This window comes from Ctenocephalides felis, unplaced genomic scaffold (genome assembly GCF_003426905.1).
Source record: "Ctenocephalides felis isolate EL2017-DRISC unplaced genomic scaffold, ASM342690v1 CF-g0.4_SCAFFOLD_01492, whole genome shotgun sequence".
Classification (NCBI taxonomy): Eukaryota; Metazoa; Arthropoda; class Insecta; order Siphonaptera; family Pulicidae; genus Ctenocephalides; species Ctenocephalides felis.
In genome coordinates this window covers 11,739,812-11,755,238 of record NW_020537646.1, presented here as the reverse complement: position 1 = coordinate 11,755,238, position 15,427 = coordinate 11,739,812, and the positions used below count along the sequence as shown (strand labels likewise).

General features: G+C 29.1%; 1 protein-coding gene across 1 annotated transcript; it reads left to right on the top strand.

The window, feature by feature from the left end:
* The first annotated feature begins 3,506 nt into the window (after positions 1-3,506).
* LOC113369857 lies at positions 3,507-11,347 on the top strand. The gene is made up of 3 exons (XM_026610456.1): positions 3,507-3,778; positions 7,239-9,018; positions 11,175-11,347. The coding sequence occupies exons 2-3, from the start codon at positions 7,243-7,245 to the stop codon at positions 11,274-11,276; spliced, it is 1,878 nt and encodes a 625-aa protein (XP_026466241.1). The 5' UTR covers positions 3,507-3,778; positions 7,239-7,242; the 3' UTR covers positions 11,277-11,347.
* Positions 11,348-15,427: the final 4,080 nt, after the last annotated feature.

Here is a 15,427-nt window from a genome sequence, read left to right as displayed (position 1 = left end):
CGAATTAACATGTTTACCACTAGTTCCGAATTGCTTTCAATAAATGAACTGATTCGATTGAACGAGGTCTCATTTAGAATAGTTTCGTTCTTCCAACATTCAACTCTATAGGATTTGCATAGGAATTTTGGATAAAAATTGAGGTTTTAGAGGAAAACTTTGTAGAAGAATTTATTCTAGTTTTGTATGTTTATTGTAAAACTTAAGCAGAATTTTATTATTAGTTGAAAATATTATATATTAAAATGATTTGATTTAATTTTTAAATTATTTACAACCAGGGTGTATTATTCATAATCTTTACCAGCTATGAAGTGTTTGCTTTAATCAGATTATTAACACGTTAAAATGCTGTTTGTTTTTTATTTTATATGACTTTTTTTAAAATATCATACAGTTGTGTTAATTTTCAGCTAATATTATGATGACTACAAAATTCTGGAATTTACTTCAGCTCCATATTACCACAAACAGTACTTAAAACAATATTTTTCTAAATAATGCAAATTTTTGAATTGAAGTTTGGTTTGGATAGAATGAATCAAAATAATTGATATGTATATGTTTTACATGATGTTTGTAATGATTCATACATATTATTGCATGCAATTTATTTACCTCATAATTAAATTTATAATTTTTTGTGTAAAACTGTTTTAGAGACCTTATTTGGATCACACTTGATTAAATTTTTCATGACTATATGAATCCAAATATGGACTTGTTTTTATTTAATATAAAATAATACAAACTCTTCAACAGATGACCAGTAACAATGTTTATAATGAATCATTATCATATATTGCTTATATTGTTTATGAGGTTAAGAATTATGCCAAGGACATTTGCAACAATACGGTACTAAAGTTCATTTTTATTTATCAGAAATAAAATTTCCTATAAAAATATCTAACATAACAAGTTTCTTATTTTTAGAAATTTCTGCAAAATTTTAGATTAACTTTATGAATTATATTTTGATTGAAAGAAATCTGATAAAGCAAAGATTGATATGCACGTGGTGTTATTACGTAAAGAAGTTTATGTGCGTATGTAAAATTAAGTACAATTTAATGCACTTCCTATATTATTTATTATACATTCAAAGATCAATAACTAGTTCAAAGTTCAAAGTAGTTCAAAGATTTTATTCATTAACTTTGACCTTTGGAAGCAATTGTGAACTTCAATGAAAATACTTCAAAAAACCCATAATAATAATTTTTTGTATATTAATTTTTTATGATTTTATGGTGCAGAACAGAATAATATATATAGTGAAATAAATAAATACTAGTTATATATCGAGCACGCATAATATACTATTTTATAAAAAAATAAATGTATATATCATGTTTCATTTTTTTATTTTCAAAGTCTGAACTTTACAGAAGAAAATTCTGGCTCTTATAAGAGCAATTTGAATCATGATGTCTCCTATATACTATTTTATGTGAATTTTTTATTATACCTTCTGATATTATTTTTGGTGCTAGTTGCCTTGGGTCTTTCCATTAGGTGACATATACTAATAATTAATATGTTGTAATTTTATTCTCACTAAAATAACTGAAAATATTTTTGTTCATACGGCCCTGAACTGATGCTCAGTAATATATCTTTAGACTTATGACCTATTGACCTTTTTGATTTCTCACATCATGCAGCATTTCTGATGATTTTATCATAATTTTTTATAATATTTACCGCCAATTAGGAATTTCATGAATTAATCTTAATTCTGGTTTCAGTTCTATAATTATAACAATTTCATACTCAGAAATTCATACTAATTCGATTTTTTTATTATGTTGCCAACTTAAATATCATAATTTGAGTATTTAGTAAACCATCAAATTTAATTTGTCTATACTTTATTATATATTATACATTTTATATAAGAATAAAACTTAAAATTTAAATTAGTTAATATTATTTTGAAGTTAATATTACTATTTTTTTTCAAAATTTATATTATGAATGAATATTCGTGGTAGGTTTTTCTTTTCTCAATATTTATATCATATATACATATATATATATATATATATATATATATATATATATATATATATATATATATGACCTCAAGAACATTGTCAGACAGTAAAAGGTTTTCGTGATAACCCATTTTCTTTGATATCACTTCCAATACAATATGAGACGTCAATATCATTGTCATAGATATGTCAATTTATGACATATTTCAGATTCTATATTTTTTGGCAATCCATAATTGCTTACCATATATTTTGTTCTTTGATATTTCTCTCTGAAACAAACGTTTATGAAAAATAATCAACATACTTATGCTTGCTACTCTTCACTTTTTCTAGTTTTTTATGTAAAACTTTAATGAAAATATAAAGTAAGTCTGAAGTAAAAGTCTGTAAGTAAAAAATTGAAGTTATCACCAAATGATATTATTAACAAAAATGGTAAAATGTTTTAAAATAATAAACTTTCTATTTAGAAAATCTTAACCAAATTTCAATCAAAATTCGTTACTACTATTTTAATTTATATTCAAACATTTACATTGTGCCAAATTCACTGTGATAAAATGACGGACCTGCACAGTTCTGTTTACTGCAGCGACCTGCATAGTAGCTATGACAATGTTACAGGATGATTTACATATCCAACCAAAATAATTTTTTTTTTAATATTCTTCAAGATCCTATTGAAAAACGCCTGTTCTTACCCCTAGGAGAAATATATATGTATAATATTTAACTTCCCATAGGGTAAGTTATGGTAATCGTCTAAACATCGAAAAATTACTTTTTTGAATTTCATAACGTTTCAGAGGTTTCTGAACACTTTGGCATACCTTAGGAAAAATTGATGTGTGTGTCTGTGTGTATGTGAGTGTATGTATCTGTTGATACAATTTTTCGCCCACGTTTTTGTGAGCACGAATCAACCGATTTGAATGATTCAAAAAATATTTGATTCCTGGTGATAAAGAGATGTGCTAATTACATTTTGGCAAAAACAGGTCCAGCCGTTTTGGATATAAGGAGCAAAAAGGGCATAAAATGGAAAACATCTTACTTATTTTTGAATATATAAAATCATTTGGATTTCAATTTTAATGTACAATTTCTAAAAACATGTAAAATTTCTAAAAACATGTAAAATTTCTAAAAACATAAAAGAATTCTCTAAAGTTTCATAACGGTACGGTGCCTTAAGACACGATGCCATGCACCACTATTTTTTTATATTTTATTACCAAATAAAGATCATCAACCTCAAAAAACCCTAATCATAGTAAACATTCTCAAATTCCTTATCATCCCAAATTCATTACAAACCAAGTGTTTACGGCACTTAATTACATAAATAGAGGCGTTTCCGATTTATCTGTTCGCCGAATAACAAACGCACACAGTTCGATTGTCAATGTTTCCACATAAATCATTCTTAGAATTCGCTATTCGGCTTATAATATATTATTAGCAGATAGCGTATTTATATGAAACACACACTGGGATCGTGGTAAAGTCGGCCAGACATAGTCAGTTGCATGTGCTGGTGAGATAGTGAAATATTCCTCCTGGGGTGGATATAGAGACCAGTCTCCAGTCTCCAGTCTCGACAAAGTTCTTATATTTAAGAGACGACGACGATCTTGGCAATATCTTCAGAGTTGGAAACCAATTGTGTGCTTCTTTGCGGCTAAAAGAATTGAATTGACCAGAACTGCAAGTGAACTTTTGTCAAGTGGAGCCGAAAGTTTAGTCGCTGTGTGTTTTGTGTGATTTCTGTAAAGGTCAGTGGTTGAGATTTTTAGGTTTTGTAAAAGTTGGATTTAAGAGTTGGGGTTGTGAAAGATTTATTACACGAATATAAAAATTCATTATTATTAATTAAATTTTCCGAATCACTCCTTTTTCTGAACTGAATACCTTCTTTTCCTCATTTTAAATTTATTTTTCAAATACATTTTTTAGGTATTGGTGAGATAGAATGTCGACTTGAAGAACAACTGAAACCAAATGAAAAATATTTTTTACACAGTTTTATATGATGCTTTGAATGTTTATAAAATTCCATAAAATGTTTCTGAGATATACTTCACATTCCATATTTTCTAGCATTTTTTTATAAAATTATATAACTTTTAATAACAAGTTTATCAAAATGGCAATGTTTGTAATTTTTTTATTAGAATACATGCTTATATTTTGCAGATTTAGATAAATTTTAAATTTTATTTTACGGTGTCTCTTTAAAAAATAAAAATAAAATTGAAAATAGATAAATTTGTGTATTCACATCATATAGTGTATTTACATCATATGTTTCTCAGATTGCTTCACGTTCCATATTTTCGAACATATTTATAAAACGTTCTGAAAAACTTTTAATAGTAATTTTATCAAAATGGCAATGCTTGCATTTTTATATCAGAATACATGCTTATAATTTGCAGATTTAGATAAATTTTAAATTTTATTTGACGGTGTTCGTTTAAAAAATAAACATAATTTTCAAAATAAGATAAATTTATGTAATTACATCGTATAGAGCTATATGTATCTCAATTTTTACAAAATTCAAGACGTGCATATCACAGAATATTTAATAGTATTAGAATTATTTTTCACACATTTAGGCTAAAATAGTGAACTTTATGATTGATTCAATATTTCTGGAACTTCATTATTTTTTTGAACTATTATAAACATACAACAAACTACGTAAAATGCGATTTGAATTTTAAAAAAATACAATTTTATGACAAACTCTCTAGTATAATTTGTATTATAAACGAAACGTATAATTTGTACAATTTATAAATTTAATTCAGTTTTTGTATTTATAAATGTAACATTTTAAATCTATCTGAAACATTCATACAGAGCAGCAATTTTTTGTTCTGAGGCTATATAATTTTTCTTTTTGTTTTTGATTTTTTTTAAGTATTTTTTTTAATTATTTTATTAAATTTGCAAAAATATTCAGTAGTTATGTAAAATAATTATAGAATTTCCAAAAAAAAAAATACTTTGCGAACCTTTTAGCACTTATATTTTATATATTATACAAAAATGTATAAATTATTCAACTTGTTAAATTAATGAAAATATTTTTGATCATCAACCCCAATAATGTCGCTTGTTTGTTTTACAATAATATCCAATATATTTTTATTGTACGCAGCAAATACTAATAATTTAATGAATTGAATAATGGAAAATCATCATGGGTATAATAACAGCGTTTATTTATTTTATAAGGTTGATATACCGCCAATTAATTTATAGTAAACATACGTAAAATAAATACTACATAATTTTATTTATTGTTAAAATAAATATATCAATTGAGAAAACTCTGCAACGGATAGTAAAGGTTGTGTAAAAATATTTATTTCTATATGTATCTTTATTTTAAATTCGTGATAGAAATATGTAAAGTTGAAGTATGTTTATATTAAATTTATTAAATAAAATCGGTGTAATACTGTATCAGTTTTATCGCTTGAACTCAGTTTTTATCCGTAACCTCATCATTATGGCATTGACACAATCTTATATTTATATTCAATTTTTCTTAGAATTATTGCAAGTATACAACCAACGTCAGTAATAATAAATTTTAAGGAATTGTACAGATACAATTTCTAATACAAAAAAATCAGTTCAAATGTGTCTTTATTCTGTCCACTGTATAAAATATTTATCTATAAATTTTATTTGTACAATCAGCAAGCATTTGGTAGTTTTAGGTGACTTTTTACCGTATCCTTGCTCTATTTATTGGTGTACCCGTGAACCGTGGTCATAATTTACAAATGCCGTCATGAATTACTCAGACGACGGATGCTAACTTGATGAAAAAATCTCACGATTTTACTCTGTATCGAGATTTTCACGAATATATACGGATTTAACATTCTAGCAGTTATTGCCAGATTTGCATCTTTATATCTTGAATCACTGCTTCTGGAAAAATATTTAATAAAATGACTGGACACGTTTAAAAAATAATATTTCAAACTTATTTAAACATATTTATACTCATATTAAATAAATTCTAGTTGGTCATATTCTTAAAAATTCAAACAAAATTAGGAAGTTCAAATGAAAATTATAAATAGATTTACGTTTGTCATGTAAAAAAATTTCTTAGTTCTAACTTTCTTTTAAGTGATTGAGAACATTTTTTAGTGAGTGTAAATCATCATCTATAAAACATTTAGAACAAAGTAAATGGTTGCCTTAATTTTCAGAAAATATTGTAGTGAAATTTCCTAATTATCTCAATTTTTTTTGTTCACTTTTATGATTTTATTTAATTCTAATTATAATTTTTGTTCTTTTATCTTGTAATAAACTTTTGTAATAAATATTATATTTTACAGAATCTATTAAGGTAAAGGATTTTCTCATATATTAAGTCCAATGAAATCGAGTTCGCATTGGATTCAGATGAATATCTGACGTTAGATTATAAAAAAAATGTTTTTAACATTTAGGCATTTTTTATATTTAGGCTACGTCCAAAAGTTAACTCCCTTTAATATAACTTTTTTAAGCATGTCATTAAATGTTAAAAAATATTATGAAATGTTAGAACTAAATATGTTACTGAATATGTTAGAACCGAAAATGTTGGAAAATGCTATGAAATTTTAGAATATTCTATAAAAAAAACTACTGAAACCGTTAGATCTCGAGCACTATATATGATTTTACAATATAAAAGTAATTGTTTATAAAATGTCATTTCAGTCCAACATACCCATTTTTTTAATATTCCGAGTATTGATGAAAACAATTAAAATTTTAATTTGTTTCTGTTAAATATTGGTTTAAACGTTTTTACCCTGAAATTTATTTCAAATTTTTATTACCATTTGAAAGATCTCGGTATGGAAACCAAAGGAATTTCGCGCTACCTGTGAGTATCGCGGTATCCGTGTTTCTCGGGCACACCATAAGCCATTCGCTTCAACTGAATATTTTATTTGTCTGCGAGTCGACTGCTAGAAGGAGAGTTATCGTTTCTCTTCCGTTGTGTCACAATGCGAAAATAAAGTAGTTGAAATCCTTATGACATATAATATGATATATGAGAAGTGCTTGCTGATGATACGCCATACATATTACAATATTATTGTTATGCATTATACGATGATTTTATTCAGCAATGCTAGTTTTATACTTCCTGAAATTTATTTAGTATTTGTAAAATCACAATTTTAATGTATGTAATATTTTTAGAAAGATGGGGAAGATATCCTTGCTTATACTTTGCTCCACGCTACTTATAGTATTCGTGAGCGCTGAGCTTCAACATCGCCAACAAGAAAATTTCCAATACTCTAGTTCTTCAAGGAAGATTGTAAATGGCAAAGTAGTTGACGATGACTCTAAAAGCGGTTACTTGCGTAAACAAACAGGTAACATGGGCGGAAATTATGAAGAACAAGAAAATATGGATGCCGAAGCTCAAAGAAAGCGAGAGGAACTCTTGCGGTGGGCGCAAATTGGTACACCACTGGCAGCACCAGCGCTTGGACCAATGGGAATCCCCACATTCATTACCAGTGGCTCTTCAGCTAGTCACCATGCATCAAACCAACTTTCCAGAATTGCTGCTGGCAATTTGATAGTCGATGATTGCGAACCTGCCGCTAGTTCGGGTGTTGCTGGTGTACATAGATCAGAATCTGCCAGCCAATACGCAGCTCGCTCTGAATCCAGTAGGATCGTACCTGTTATTACCCCAGTTCAAGTCGGTGCTGTCAATATTGACAGTGAACGTTATCGCGAAGCAAACAGATTACAGGGATATTCGGGAGTTACCCGACCTGTTAGTAACGTACAAAGCGTTCATCAACAAGCTGCTTCTGATCGCTACGCAGCTTCTGATAGGTATGCGGCGTCAGAATCTCGTAACTATCCATCAGTAGTACCAAGACCTGTTGTACAAAGTCAGAGTCAAATCCAAAGTCAATCAGCGTCGATGCATAGACAATACAGCGCAAATCAATTAGAGGAACCTCAACGTACCATACCAGCTACCTACTCAAGTTCTGCTCACGATGCAAGTCATTCTCAATACAATCGTCAAGATGAAAGAAGATATGATAGTCTCCACGATGAAAGACGTGTGAGTCGTCCTGTGGTTCCTGCACAAACAGAAGTTTTACGAACCGCTGAGAGCCAACACTATGGCAATCGCAATTATGAAGAGTCATACCGTGGACCTACAGCAACTATTCGTGCACCTTACAGTGGTAAATCTGAAATTGATAGACGCATCGCCAGTCTTGATCATACTGTTGAAAGCTTGAACAGACGTACTGGCACTACTGATAGGAATAGTGTTTTGCCTGCGACTCAAGTTATTGATGATTATGATGATGATCAACAACAGGTACAACAAACTTATAGCGCTGCTGCGTCTTCGGCATCATCTTACGCACAACAGCAAAGTTCTAGAGACTTACTGAGTAGAGGTAGTGCAAGAGTTGGTTCTTATGATAGCGGCGCTTCTAGTGGATACCAACAAAACTATAGACCGTCTAGATATAACGTTGGTGGTAGAACTAGTGAACTACAATCAGCATCATCAATGGCTGCAAGATCTGAACACGAATCTAGATATGATGATGACAGGCAAAGATTGGATAGAACATATGCGGCTGCTAGTCGAGGTAGTGCACATGATATGGGCCAAGAAGCAAGTGATCTATTAGGAGCTGTAGGTGCTGGAATTCCAGGAGGATCTTACCGCCAGGAGTCTAGTGATTCTATGGGTTATGGTTATCACGATTCTGGAAGATTTGGTGATGAGAGGACTGATGGAGTTCGTGGTACTTATACTAGAGATGGCAAGGTTGCGGCTCAATCTCAAAGTGCTGATGAAATGCGTGAAGAGAATGGTCGTGTTAAGTTTTCGTCCGAAGGCTCTTATAGCAAAAAGCACGAATATAGCGAAAATAGAAACTTTGAATTTCCTGCTGGTTCTGTTGTGAATCCCCTCAGTCAAAGCGAAGTAAGTGGAAGAACGTTTATCTGGTACACTTAATTCATATTATTGAATAAAAAATCCATTGTCACAATAACTCATCATCATCAACAAATTTTAACATATTAATAAAGGAAATAAACTCATTTTTATCAACGGCAAATTCTTAAATCACAACATTGGTTCAAAATTTAAACTTTTATATGATTTTGATTATATTCATATTCTTAAAAAATATATTATAATTATCTTCTATAAATTTACAAACGAGTAATAGGTCATAATACAGCTTTGCCTTTGGGATTTTGGCACTGATCCGAGTTAGTGTAATTATGATAATTATGTTATCTGTGCGCGATTCAATCGAAATGCTAATTGAATAGGAATAATCTCTTGTGTTTCGCTAATCCTATTAGTATTATCGATGTTATACCAGCGAAAAGTGCTAATGACTATTAATAATATTAGAACATGGTGAAAATTGTAAAGATTAATTTTAATTGAATTTTAGAAAATTTAACAATTGTCTCTTACTTGATGACAAGAGATATTGTTTTATCAATATTTGTTTATTTAGATTATTTTTGGCATAATTCGATCTTTTTCTAAGTCTAAAAATTATGAATTGAATTTTTGTTCCCTATGTCGAATAATATCAAGTGCAGGATCGAAAATTACTATGCTACTAGTAATTTATGTTTATTGAATGGAGGTCAAAGAACGGGCTTTAGTACAGGATTTCCTCAATGCACACTGCATTGGCTTTTGTGTTTATCGTGTAGTACGGATTTAGTAATATTGCACGAGCCTTTGTGAGAGGGTCGACTTTAGTACTAGGCAAAGGTGTCAAAATCTATAAAAATGAGGGTCAACTTTTTACCTTTACTTTTGTATGTTTAATTTTTATACATGAATTTGTTCAGTTCATAGATACAATTAGGCGAGAAACTAATAGTTTTATTGAAGTTCCTTAAATATTTCAAGTAATTTGTAATTGTATGTTCTTTACATTATTTTTTTTTTCTGGTGTAATTTTGTTTGCGAACTATTGTTGTAAGCACCCAAATAATATATTCATCGTCTTCAACATATAGTATGTAATTATTATGTTTTCTTTTTGAAACAATCATGAAGGTTTCAAAATAGGCAGTCTCTTCATTGTAATTCTGAATAACTGTTCTAATTTAATACAACGTATAGCTTGCAGAAATTAATAATTATTTTTCTAAGTAATTATAAAGCTTGTTAAAGCTTTTATACGCAGTCTTGACTCACTATCTGAATTATAAATAACATATATCTTGTATTTGTTATTTCTTTGCCTTTTTGACTGATGTCGGATTTGTCTGGAATCGAACCGGCGAATTTGAGATTGGTTTGGGCTAGCCCTTGACCGAATCGATTTCGCCACCGCTGGGCCCAAAATTGACAATTTATTTATATATCTTTTAACATATAATATCAGTCTAAAATGATTTCATCGAATCCTCCACCGTACCTTTGACACTACTGCCGTGCCAAAGGATTAGTTGCATCCACGCGATGCGACGTACTTTGAGTGCCGGCTTTCCAGTGTAACCGCCGGAAAATTGTCCGTAGGATTTGAAAAATACATACACACTCCCATACAAGTCCGGCCATGTGGAACAAAGTGGAAGTTTTGTTTGCTTATTTTCATTTACACGGGTTGGCTTCCTAACGTTTTCCTAATTAGGTATTTAAAACAATAGACGTTGACAAACTCCGAGTGAATATTTGATAGCGGTTTTTGGTCGGTTAGGAAATAAAACGAGGCAATAAAAATAAAAATTAAAATAATACTTTTGGTAATCATGTAAATTTAAGGGCCAACTTTAATCACTGTCATATTAGTTCATTCCATCATGTAACAAATCAATGCCATATTTTATGATTGGAAGACACGTTATACCATCCTTTAAATTACCTCAGCATCTAGTTAGGCATGAAGCATAATATTTCGAATCTATAAAAAATTACCAACAACTTTACCTTCTGTCATTTGATCATATTTAATTATTTGTAATCTACTTCCATTTTTTTACATAAAAATTTTCACAATCATTTCCATATCATCGATTTGGTCATCATAGCACTTTTGCTTGTACATATACATTTATTGATAATAAATTCTTTATAAATTAATATTATTACCTTATTTTTAGTTGGATAGAATGACTGCAGAACAAAGGCACGACTATTATGCTAGATTTGGCCAAAGATTTAACGACTTTACTTCAAATCTATATAAAAAGCATGGTTACTGATGATATTGTCATTGACTTATAATTTCATACATTGCTAATTATGATAACATAACTTTAATATATTAAAATACTATCAATAGTAAGCACAAATCAACTAAATCATTGGACGAACATTGAAGTGTCGAGTTTTACTATCATGTTATTTTTGAATATGTAATTCGAAGTAGTGTATTCAAATTAATTTATTTTATAGTCATTATATGTATATTAAATGTAAGCTGAAAATAAAATAGTAATTAATAGTAAGTTTTATTATGTCCACATAATCTCTTTGATCTTTGATTGCCAAAGGAAAATGTTAAGAACACTGGAAAGATTTTATAGTAGTAATTAACTTTTATTTACCTACTATCAAAAAGTCGTTATTTGTATCCTTAGAGTCGTAAATTGACATCAAACGAAGATCATTATATTAAGGTAAATAAGCGTGGATTTTTTATGAGTTTGGTTAGATGACAATTTACTATTACTTTATTATTTTAATCTTTCCATAAAACTCGCTAATTTTCATCAACCTCAATAATTTTTAGACATTTCTACAATGTTTGAAAGTTTTACCAGAGAATCAATATCATGATAGGAATAATAATCATATTTAATAGTAATCAGTAGATAATAATCCATAGGTAGCACTAATTATCTGAGATTTAAGCAAGCCTCAACAAACAAATATTTGTAAAATATTGAGTGCATTAGGATTACTAATAAATATTTATCGATAAATCCAATAATGTATTGATGTTTATTTAATAATATTGAGTTACTAATTATACTGGCATTCGACTCACATTCAACATTTATATTAAAGGCAACATGTTGCAGGAGCTCTAATAAAACATTTAAAAAATTCTTACAAAAAATTCATATAAACTTAATTAATTAATTAAGCCAATATGATTTTTGTTGTTGTTTATAGAATTTAAATGTATATACCTATCTAAATACAATTTTTAAAATAAATTTATATTCCAATACATACAATCAACAAAATTTGAAAAATCGTGAGCATCATTTGTTTGCTTATCCAACACCAATTGATCATCCAATATCACTGCAAAATGCATTGAATGAACCCTATAGTGTTTCATGAAGTCTGAGAGATTATCTACATGCTAAATAATTAGCAAAACCAAACATCAGAGGGATATTTCAATAATACTTGGCTTTATTCCCATAGACGACGTCCACATGAGATCACCCTTGAGTATATTCATTATAGCAAACGACGCCACAAAATGGCAGGTGCTTAATTTATAAGGAAAGACAGAGATCTGGAAGGCTTTGAGTATGCAAAATCATATCTTATAATAATTACATGAAACTCCTCCTAAATGTCTAATACAATTTCGATAAAATCTTTTGTGTTTGTCGAAGAAGGTTTGTTGATGGTATAGATCAAAAGAAACAATTATCAAAAAACCATATTTATTTGTCTAGTTCATATAATGACACAAAAAAACAAATTTCAAACATTTATAAATAGTGTAAAAAATATATAGGTAAATTATATTACTACCTTATCTTGGTAATAATTTCCATTAAAAACTGTGGCATATTCATTTTTCTTCTCCAGACTATTCTAGATTATAAGTTGAATTTTCTCCAGCAAAAACCTTTTTTGATATCACTCTCACAAGAGACAATATCTACCCAGTAAATGAATGCTCTTTACGCCGACGGGCACTTAAATAAATTAGCTCCTGCAGCAGGACTCATGTGATTCCTAGAGTAAAAGTTAACCACCAACAAAAGATATGTACGAACTTTTGTAAAGTTCACGATTAAAAAGTTCAACTAGATATTATATGTTTTTGAAATAGTTTTTTAGAAGAATCCAAACGCTAACTGATCGTTGTTATGTTATAATGTATGGGGGCTTGATGTGAGACTGTTTTATTTAAAATAAATATTAATTATGAACTAATTAGATATAAAACTAGTGGGGCGCATGGCATCGTGCCTTAAGGCAAATTGCTGGAACTTCCCGTACCAAAAATTTTTTTTTAAAGATTAACATTTTTGAAAAAATTTTACTTTGAAAAAAATGTATATTTTTGAGAAACTATAAATTTTTGACAAAAATTTAGTTTTTTCTGAAAAAAAGACTTTTTGAAAAAAACTTTCTATATTTTGAAATATTTAGGAAATTCTAAACTTTTTTTCAAAGCAATCGTACTGCTTTAACTACATAGAGACAAAATATAAAAAGCGCGTAAGCGCCGCGTCGGCGTCTAACGGATAAACTTTGGTACGGAACCCATAGGAATGTAAACAAAATGTATACTTATTGTTAAAATCCCTACAAAATATCTGATAATTTGATGTGCATATGTCTAATGATCATTTTTGACCGCCAAATAGCATATTTTTTTACTATTTTTACTGGATTTTCGAAATCGCTAGACCTGCCTTTATGAAAATTTGACCAGTGCTTCATCTTGTCAATACAAGTAAAAAGTTTTTTGAATTTTTAAAATCTGATCGCGCTCTTTTTGCCCCGTATCTTCGGAACGGCTAGACTTGCTTATGCCAAAAACTAATCAGCACGTCTCCTTATCGACAGCAATCGAATGTTTTTTGTGTTTGTAAAATTTGTATCCGCACACACACACACAAGCATCCATTTTTTCCAAGGTATACCAAAATGTTCAGAAACCTCTGAAACGTAAATTATATATATATATATATATATATATATATATAAATGATTTTCGTTTTTTTGCGATTATTCTAACCTACCCTACGGGCAAATGTTTTCAATAATGTATAATTGTTATATCTAATTTTTTTCATTAACTTTGTAATTCAATTACCCATACTCTCTTTTATAAATGACATTTTCCATCTACATGTAACACAATATAATATTCAATTTCAGACGTCAGCGACCAGAAAAAATTAATTAAAATATCAATTATTAAAATCCACAATATTCGTTTTTTATTCCCTGATATGTTACCGCGGGTAATCCCTCTCTATTCAGTCTCGTCTCGTCTTAGCCGCGTAACCTATTATAAAACGGTCCATGACAGCCCCTGGGCTGCGCAGTCATTCTAGAGTTCTTGGTGGCATTGTGAACGATTTGATAATTTCCCGAGAGATTATAGTAATTCTTCTTCTCTCTATTACCTTACTCATTTTGTATAATGCGAAGACTCTGTAACATATTTCAGCTTTTTAGCAAAATGAATACTGGAATTAGCAACGGTTAGGTAAATGAATCATAAAATATCAATGGTCAATCTTATTATTGTAATTTTTTGGTCATATCTGATATTTATATTGTTATTTTGTTGAATATTTATAAAAAATATTTCATATTCCATAGAAGAAAACAAAAACAATACTAAGGATATTAATACATTCTTTGCCATTAAAAGTGCCTTGATGATACGTCCCGAAATGCCCTAAATGGGCTTTATTATTTTTTGTTATTTTATAAATCAACTTCAGTGAGAAAGCGATAAATAAGCATGCATTCTTCATAATAATTTTTTTCAAATCAAAATTTTATTATAAAAGTGTATACAACAGATTTTAATAAATTTTACGAAAATTTGATCTAGTTTTTAATAATGTATACCAATTGAAATGTTCGAAATGAAAATTTGAAGCCGTTATAAGAAATGTAAGAAAATGTCATAAATTTTCACGTTGCTCATTAACAAAATATTAAATATACTAAATATAAATTGAAAGTCGAAAATTTCATTCAATTCATTAATATTTTTTTTGAAAAGTGGCCCCAAGTTTAACCTAATTTGGACATCACTGATTTGAGGTGGCGACTTGGGTCAACTAGATATTAATTCAAATCTTAATACGGAACCCATAAAAATGTAAACAAAAATTGTACTTCTTAGGAATCTCTACAAAATATCTTGCAATTTGATGCGCATATGTCTAATAATCATTTTTGACTTCCAAATATTTTTTCTTACTTTTATTGTTGGATCTCCAAAACCGTTGGACCTGCCTTTCCAAAAATTTCTTCTGTATCTTTAAAACGACTAGACCTGTCCTTTCCATAAATTAATCAGCACGTTTCCCTATCAATAGATCTCGAACAGTTTTTTGAATCATTTGAATTCGTGCTCTAGAAATCGTCGATGAGAAAACTGTATCCGTACATACATACAAAAACACACACA

What these genes read in the sequence shown, in the direction of transcription:
- LOC113369857 (XM_026610456.1), top strand. Translation starts at nt 7,243, where the DNA reads ATGGGGAAGATATCCTTGCTTATACTTTGCTCCACGCTACTTATAGTA. An exon ending in ATCCCCTCAGTCAAAGCGAA is followed by an intron (nt 9,019 to 11,174) that starts GTAAGTGGAAGA and finishes CCTTATTTTTAG; the next exon opens with TTGGATAGAATGACTGCAGA.